Source organism: Prosopis cineraria, unplaced genomic scaffold (assembly GCF_029017545.1).
Source record: "Prosopis cineraria cultivar Desert tree isolate PC_DT_omini unplaced genomic scaffold, ASM2901754v1 PC7, whole genome shotgun sequence".
Classification (NCBI taxonomy): Eukaryota; Viridiplantae; Streptophyta; class Magnoliopsida; order Fabales; family Fabaceae; genus Prosopis; species Prosopis cineraria.
This window is the reverse complement of record NW_026555338.1, coordinates 7,211,733-7,219,605: the sequence shown is the minus strand read 5'-3', so window position 1 is coordinate 7,219,605 and position 7,873 is coordinate 7,211,733. Positions and strand designations below refer to the sequence as shown.

At 32.8% G+C, this 7,873-nt stretch overlaps 1 protein-coding gene across 2 annotated transcripts; it reads left to right on the top strand.

The window, feature by feature from the left end:
• The first annotated feature begins 493 nt into the window (after positions 1-493).
• LOC129316283 (uncharacterized) lies at positions 494-6,083 on the top strand. 2 transcript variants are annotated; one of them, XM_054960623.1, is made up of 2 exons: positions 494-730; positions 5,567-6,083. In XM_054960623.1, exons 1-2 carry the CDS (start codon positions 548-550, stop codon positions 5,960-5,962), a joined length of 579 nt encoding a protein of 192 aa, XP_054816598.1. In that variant the 5' UTR covers positions 494-547; the 3' UTR covers positions 5,963-6,083. The 2 variants fall into 2 exon arrangements, with proteins under 2 accessions (XP_054816598.1, XP_054816599.1); XM_054960624.1 differs by lacking the exon at positions 494-730 and adding an exon at positions 1,775-1,912.
• Positions 6,084-7,873: the final 1,790 nt, after the last annotated feature.

The window sequence follows — 7,873 nt, the reverse complement described above, 5'->3', positions numbered from 1 at the left end:
GGATGGAATCTATGAAGGAGAGAAGGAAGAGTTAGGAAGAAGAAGGATGATGAAGAGGAAGAGAGAGAATACTTGAGTTTTTATTATCTAATCTTATGATCTATTTTCTCTTCTTTATTATTTTGAGCTTGAGTTTCTCATCACGAGAGAAAATACTTGAGTTTCTATTATCTAATCTTATAGTCTATTTTCTTTTCTCTATTATTTTGAGCTTGAGTTTCTCATCACCTAAATCTATGTCAGAAGAGGATGAGAGGGAAGGAAGAGTGAAGAAGAAGAGAGAAAGAACATCAGTTGACTTTGGAAGGGCAAATAGGTCATTTTTTCAAGAAGCATAATTGCAAATGAAGTCTTCGAGTCTAGAGTAATATCAAATTCTCTTGGGTTTTTTCTGGGCCTGAATGCGATGCTCCAAAACTGAAAAAGCGATTCTCCAAAAAAAAAAAAAAAAGAAGCCCAGCGTGCCCGACTGAGACTGCACTCGACGATATTCGTCCGAGCCAGGGCTCACGCTCACAGCAGCGAAAGCTCTATCGAATGGTTCGAAATGTCATCCATATTATGTGCTTCGTCTCCACCTTCAATTTCCCAATCCTCCTGCCTGCTCCAAACACTTACTCACTCCTTTCGCTGCGATAAACCCACTTCCCTTTCATGGTCTTGTTCATTTCCCAAGATCAACATCAGCATAGACCCTATCGCAAATCGTCCCAATCATTCTCTGAACAATGTAAGTGCCAAACCTTAATCTTTTTCCGCCTGGGTAAATAATTTTTGAAGCCCCTGTGTTTGCTTGGAAATATAATTTTCGGATTGTATATTTAGTTAAGTGGACTTTTGAATTTGATGCTAGCGCTGATTCATTTGTCCTTTGTTCTTTTCGTTTCTGCTTTTGTAAACAGAGTGGTTGTTGTTTTACTCTGTTTTAGATTATTATCTTCCATTCTTCCTCCAGCTCCAGTTATTTGGAGTTAGTCCAATTTTGTTTGCAGAATTAGTAATTCTCTGTCTATTGGCTTTTGTGTAAGAAATTAGTACAATCTTTTGGCAAGAATATGATAGTAAGAATCTCTACGAAAATAATGCCTTACAGAAATTTTAATAGATTTAACTAAAGAGAATGCAAGTACAAGTCAACCACGTCCAAAGTCAAAACTTCAATTCAAATCACCTCATTTCGGGAATTTGACTCCAAGAATATGATCTAAGCTACAATGTGTGTCCGGTAGTTGTGCTTAGTATTGAATAGAAGAGAAGTTTTTGGAATCTTAATTTGAACTTATGTTCAGAATGGCTGCCATGATTTTTGTATGGTTGACATTTTTCATAAACAAAACATGCTCGAAAGTACACAAAACTTGTGATTGAATAATATAAAATCTTTTTTAGAGATGATAATAAAACTACGGAATGATACTTGTGAGTTGAACTGATACTTGACGTGGTATTTTTTATGCTAAGACCAAATGGCCAAGGTTCAATTCTTGTCATCCACATTCTTCATAATTGGGGTCTTGTATTGTTCGCACACTTTAAAACCTAAAACCAAAGATATTTTATATGTTGGGATGTGTTGAAGATTATAACATAATTGAGCTTTTGTAATTATTCTGACCTCTGTTAAAACCAATTGAAACAGATGGTAAAGAACCAGATTCTTTGAGTGACGCGATATATATGATTATCTTTTTGCTAGTGAAGTGTTTTTTTTTTTTAATAAGATAAATATATGAAGACACTTGTTGCTTTCAAAATAGCGAGAAAATCTATAACAAATGGCAAATGGTCTATGCAGAAACTTAAAAAGGAAGATCTAGAACCCTCTGTTCCTAACTATTTTTCATTTTTAGATGAGTTTGACAGCTGTTGTTACTTTATTGGGTTTCAGGGACCAGACAATAAGATACAGCAGGTCACAAAATTGTCTCAAATCTTGACCTTTACATGTCACAGTGCATATTAGGGCTGCTTATTTTCTCTAGTTGACTGGTATATGGGTTGCTACTTCACCATGACATTTTATATGTGGATTCAAGTTTTCCTTCCTCGAGTCTAAGATGATTATCAGATTAGTTTATAGCTTCTCCCTGTCTGCTAATAGATAGACCATCTTGGAAGTTAATTTGGTTTATTGTTTTACTTGAGAACAACTATGTTCTGTATCTTAGACCCTTGAATGGTTGGGAAAACTGGGCTGCCTCTTGATTATGCAAAGATTAAGATGCACATGGCCTATTATTGTACTATTATTAGCTCCTAGCCTGCTGCAGTCCTCTCCAAAAGTAGTCAGCAACAGCATTTTCCTGAGATTTTAGTGTTAAATATGCCAATGCCATGCAAGAGAAACAATTTTTGGCAATTAATTCCTAAAATCAGTATCCCTTTTTGTTTAAAATGTTTCCTTATGATTAGCTTGTGTACATTTTTCTGCATTATCCAATTATGCACGAGACATAATGTGTCATAATGTTAAGAATGTTTAAATATTTCATCTATTATAGAGTGGTAAAAAATGTAGAAAAATGTTTTGAACCAAATCTTTTTGTCTTCTTTTGCTACAATTTTTGTTTATCATGTCCTTACTTCTGTCTAATGTGTGAACCTTAACTCTATAAGAGTCGGAATTGTTGATTAATTGACATCCTACAATATTTGATCATGTGAAAGTATGAAATTAGATGTAATTAAGTTAAATGCAATTAAATTTCAACCTTCTAAGCTTATTAAATTGCCTAAATTGAACCATAAGATCAATAAAATAAACCTGTACATTTACTTGGAAAAGTCCTTTCATAATCCCGCAAAGAAAAGGATTAATGCTACCTAAGAGTAACTTAAACTAGCTTAGAGTCCATTGTAGCTTAGTCATAGTTAACTACACTTACAGGTTATAACGGTCCTTCCTTCAACTAACTTAGTTTCAATTGACTACGTTCCACTTAGCATCAAGTACAACTCGGAATATCTACTCTTGAATTTAATTGACAAGTTGTAATTAATTCTCTTTTTGTTAGTCTTTGAATGATGTAAGAAAAGAGCCTTCAACTTAACCATTCTTTAAGAAATTCATATACATGTCCAAAAATATTTAGTCCTTCCAAAATGTTCAATTTAGGTTTATGCATGCCTAAAGGCTAGAATCTTCAAATTATTCAATTTAGAAACATTTTGTGAAATTCAAAATCTGGCTTTCCTTTTTTTTCTTTCATTGATTTTAAGATATGTACATTTTTCTTCCCTGAAAAGCTCTTAAAATCACCAAAATCAGCACGGAACATCCTCTATGTAATGTGCTTGCTTGTTCTCTCCGTGCAATTCTTTTCTCATCAAAACAGGATTCAAACCATGTATGCTATAGATATGAATGTATCTTGATTAAAATGGGTTCAGGTGTAGCAGCTGTTTAGTTTCTTGTGAGTTGTCGTAATCAGTTTAGTATTTGGCATTTTCATTTTTCCCTTACCTTTTAATGATTCTCTTTGTCCTACTCATTGTAAATTCCTTATTATATTTTCTTCTTTTGCCAGAAACAAAAGTATTTGCTGAACTTTCACTACCTATTGTAACTTTCTATTTGTGTATGCGGAATTTAGCTATCCTTGTTTCTCCTGGATAATTTAGTTTTGCTGCTTTCATTTTGTAAGTTTTTTTTTTTTTTTTTTTTTTTAACTCTGAACTATTTGGTTAAGAAAATAGTGATTCCTCACATCTATACATATTTGTTCCGTTTCTTATCACACACACACAACTATATGTATACATATTTGTTCTGTTTCTTCTCTCTCTCTCTCACTCATACACACACACACACACACTATATGTGATATGAGATATGGAAAATTCTATTATAGGAAGAAATGATGTTTTAAATTATTTGTGTTTTGGCAAGTAGCAGAATATATTCTAGTGCCTTTATGCTTTTTGGTCTTATTTTATCATATTTTGAATGTTTCCTTCGTAGGAAGGGAATGTTAGGATCTTATTTTGGTCTTCCTTCATGTGAAGGAAATCTTACTTTATAAATAGCAGCTAGGCAGCACTTGTATTCAGGCTTTTTGGATGAATTAAATGATTACTTACTCAGATAATTACTCCCACTTCCTCCTTCGACCTGTCTCTTCCTCCACTCTTTCTCTTCTTTGTATCTTTCTCCCTCCTCTCTGTTTCTATATTTCTTCCTATTTTCTACTCTGTTAGCATCTGTGGCAGAGAGAGAGTGTGTGTGTCACATCAATATGTGTACATACTTGTTCTGTTTCTTGTTTTTTACATGTTCCAGGAACTAGGGTATGTGGTATCATGGGACTGTGACAGGCGTAATCTCTTGATTATGTGCCTTTTCCTTTTAACAGATTTTTATATACATTAATGTAGTGTTTGGATTAATGGATTTAGATATGGATTTTAGATTTGAAATCTTACATTTCAAACCTCATATTTAAAATTCATGTATTTAAAATTCTTTATTTGAATAGTTTATAAAATTTCAAATGAAGAACATAAATGAATTGAAATTCGAAACAAAAATAAAAAACTAAAAATGATGAGCTTATTTCTATTTTTTAATTGATAAGAGATGATCAAAGATACGAAAGTTATAGGGGTATCAATAGTAAAAATATTAAGAGAATGAGATGTTGGAAGTGATTAGAATTTCAAATGACTAGGTTGTAGAAAGAATTTGAAATTACAAAGGAATTATAATATAAAATGAATTTGTATTTGAATCAAATTTAAATTCATAAATTTTTTGTATATGGATTTAGTTCCAATCCAAATCCTTATAAATCGAAACACACCATAAATGGTTTTTAATTTCTGATATTCCTCTTCTCTCTTTGCAATATGATTATTCCTCACTTCTGAAGAAAGGTCATTTTTTCAACTATCTTTCGTTAAACGTGTTTTTCCCCTTAAAATATGCATATATGGTTACTTCGTCTGCTAAGAACTCCATAAATTTAATTATAGATGCTATTGTGACTCTGCATTCACATTCCCATGTGTGGGATCTTAACTTAATTTTTGTGCAGAATCATGGCTTATTTTAATAATAGATGATCTGCACTTTTGTTTCTGTAACATTATAGTTACATAATTATTACTGGAATATACTTGGTCTTATTTATGTATATATGTATGTTCTATGAAATGTTCTGATAGAACTGTGTATTGAACTGACTCTATGTTTTCTTTGGAAGTTGAGTTGATTACGTCGGGAATAATTCCACATGTTAGTGACAGAATTTTTTTTTTCTCTGTTTTTTTATATTCTATCATCCAATATCTTGGAAAACCTAAGGGTATCATTACCTTTTGCCTGGACTAATCTGAATCCTCTGTGTTGGACCATTATTATCAATGATGGCATCAAGGGTACTTTAAAAATACTTTTGGCATATTTATTTAATGCGAATATATATCTCAGGGTTAGAACTTGAAACCTCAGAATAAGCTGATTCAACTCTTTCAATCAGTTGAACCAAGCACCCCTCGGTGTTAGTGATAGGTTTTTGCTAACATGACTTAAGAAAGCAAATTAATTTTTATCTGCCAACATCTGTAGGGTTCCTTCATTCAAGCTGCATGGACTCGAAGATCGCGCAGCGAAGCTGCAAAGAAACCTAATAGGAAATCATGGAAGCAGAGGACAGATATGTACATGAGGCCATTCTTATTGAATGTTTTCTTTTCAAAAAGATTTATTCATGCCAAAGTGATGCACCGAGGAACGAGCAAAGTCATTTCAGTTGCCACCACCAATGCTAAGGATCTTCGAAACTCTCTGCCATCCTTGACTGATCATAATGCTTGCAGAGTGGTAGGAAGGCTTATTGCTGAGCGATCAAAGGAAGCTGATGTGTATGCAATGGCTTATGAACCAAGGAAAGATGAAAGGATTGAAGGTAAACTAGGCATAGTTCTTGATACCATTAAAGAAAATGGAATCATATTTGTTTGATTGACTGTATTCGCCATCACTTTAAGTGTCTTGTGGATGTATCTTTTTTTTTTTTTTGAATGGGTGTGGATGTATCTTTCAAAGACTTTATAATGTATAAATTCTTAGAAGTTTTTCTGATTGCCTTTGGTAACACCTGCTTTCAAGTCACATGCTTTATTCCTAGAAAAGGGGCGGAAACAAACTAAAATTGAGAATAGTTGCTTTGAAGAGCAAAATTGACTCAGAATATTATAATTCTTAAACGTTGAACACTTCACGAACATTATGTTTCAGAGGATGGCCAAAAGGAATACGTTACGTTAGATGTTTCGAGAGAAATTTGTGGTGTTTGGTTGAGATCTGAAGAGAAACTTGCTACCTAGGGGTAATAATTTTGTGGTTGCCTGTGTAGAGAAGCTAACAATTTTTTTGGCTTCTGGGCGATCAGCGTTTCTCTCTTTGTTCCCCCGTTTTCTCTTTTCGTTTTCGTTTTTCGTTTTTGATAATTTTTCTCTTTTTGGTTTTTTGGACATGCTATATTAAGTTGAGAGAATGACATAATCTCAAAATTGAGTGACAGTTAAGTTTCTGATAATTTTTTTTTTTTAAATAAATTGTAAATATTGATTGAAATAGTTATAAATAGGAATTCCTACTACAAATTGAATTATATTTAAAATTTAATATCTTGTTTGCAGTGAGAATTTTTGAATTTATGATTGATTGAATTTATGTTGGTCTTTAATGTCATTATCTATTAACTTTCGTTCCCCCAAATGATCGAGCATCAAGTTTAAAGGTAATTAGTCAAAGATGAGTTAAAGACAATATTTAAAACATCAAATTGAAAAATAGAACATTTTGATCTTCGCTCCCATTTTAAGGAAAACATTGGGGGAAAAAAAACATGAATTTGAATTTTTAACAAAGCAAAGAACACATCATACATAAGTTTCGAATAATCAAATTTTTTATACCAAAGTTCTGCGAATTGGGATAGTATATTCGACTTTTTGGCTTGCAAATTTGAATATTTGACATAACCAGAGAGCACATCTTATGAGAACTAAACAACTTTGGAACATCGGGCACAATAATATTTGAATATTGAGCAAAGGAAGTACAGAAATTGCACTGCTCATAATGCATTTTCTTTACCAATGATAAAATTTTTGCACTCCTACTTTCCTACTCTGTTTCTTCAATAAAACTAGTAGGAAAATCACAAAACAAATCTAAGAATCCTCTATATTTAAGTAATAAAAGTATTTAATAGAATAATAATCAAAACGCAAGATCAATCAAAGAAAAGAGATTGAGACAAATTTACAGCTTATTAAATTCACAGCCCCCAATCATCTTGTGATAATTAATCTTCTACCAACACCATAAATGTTTCATGAAGACGTTAGCGAAATGAATCTTAGCTGGAATAAATACCAAGCAACATCCTTCTCCTGTACATGATCTCAAATGAAATGATGTGCCTCCATATGCTTTGTTTTAGAATATTGAACGAGATTCTTTATTAAATTGATAATACTTATATTGTCACACTTGATGAGAATTTCTTGTAAGTAGATTTTTAAATCTCCAGTTGTTTCGTGTGTGTGTGTGGGTGGGTGTGGGTGTGTGTAGTTTTCTTCCTAGCAAAGTTAGGAACCAAATAGTTTATTAAGTCACCATTTTCTCCAATTGACGATTGAAGGGTTCTAACCAATTAACTAAAAATTCTCGACTGCTACAAAGCGTGACTTTTTGAGATTTGCTAGGAATAATGTACGCGTGTAAACACTACTACCTGATGTCTGGTTTGCTAATTGTCAAATAAGGTAGAGATCAAATCATGCCCTCTATACTTGGTTTGATCAAATGGTGTTCCCCCTTCACCCGTGTCCAACTTTGTCAAACTACTGATGGGATCAGTGA

What these genes read in the sequence shown, in the direction of transcription:
- LOC129316283 (XM_054960623.1), top strand. Translation starts at nt 548, where the DNA reads ATGTCATCCATATTATGTGCTTCGTCTCCACCTTCAATTTCCCAATCC. An exon ending in CCAATCATTCTCTGAACAAT is followed by an intron (nt 731 to 5,566) that starts GTAAGTGCCAAA and finishes CAACATCTGTAG; the next exon opens with GGTTCCTTCATTCAAGCTGC.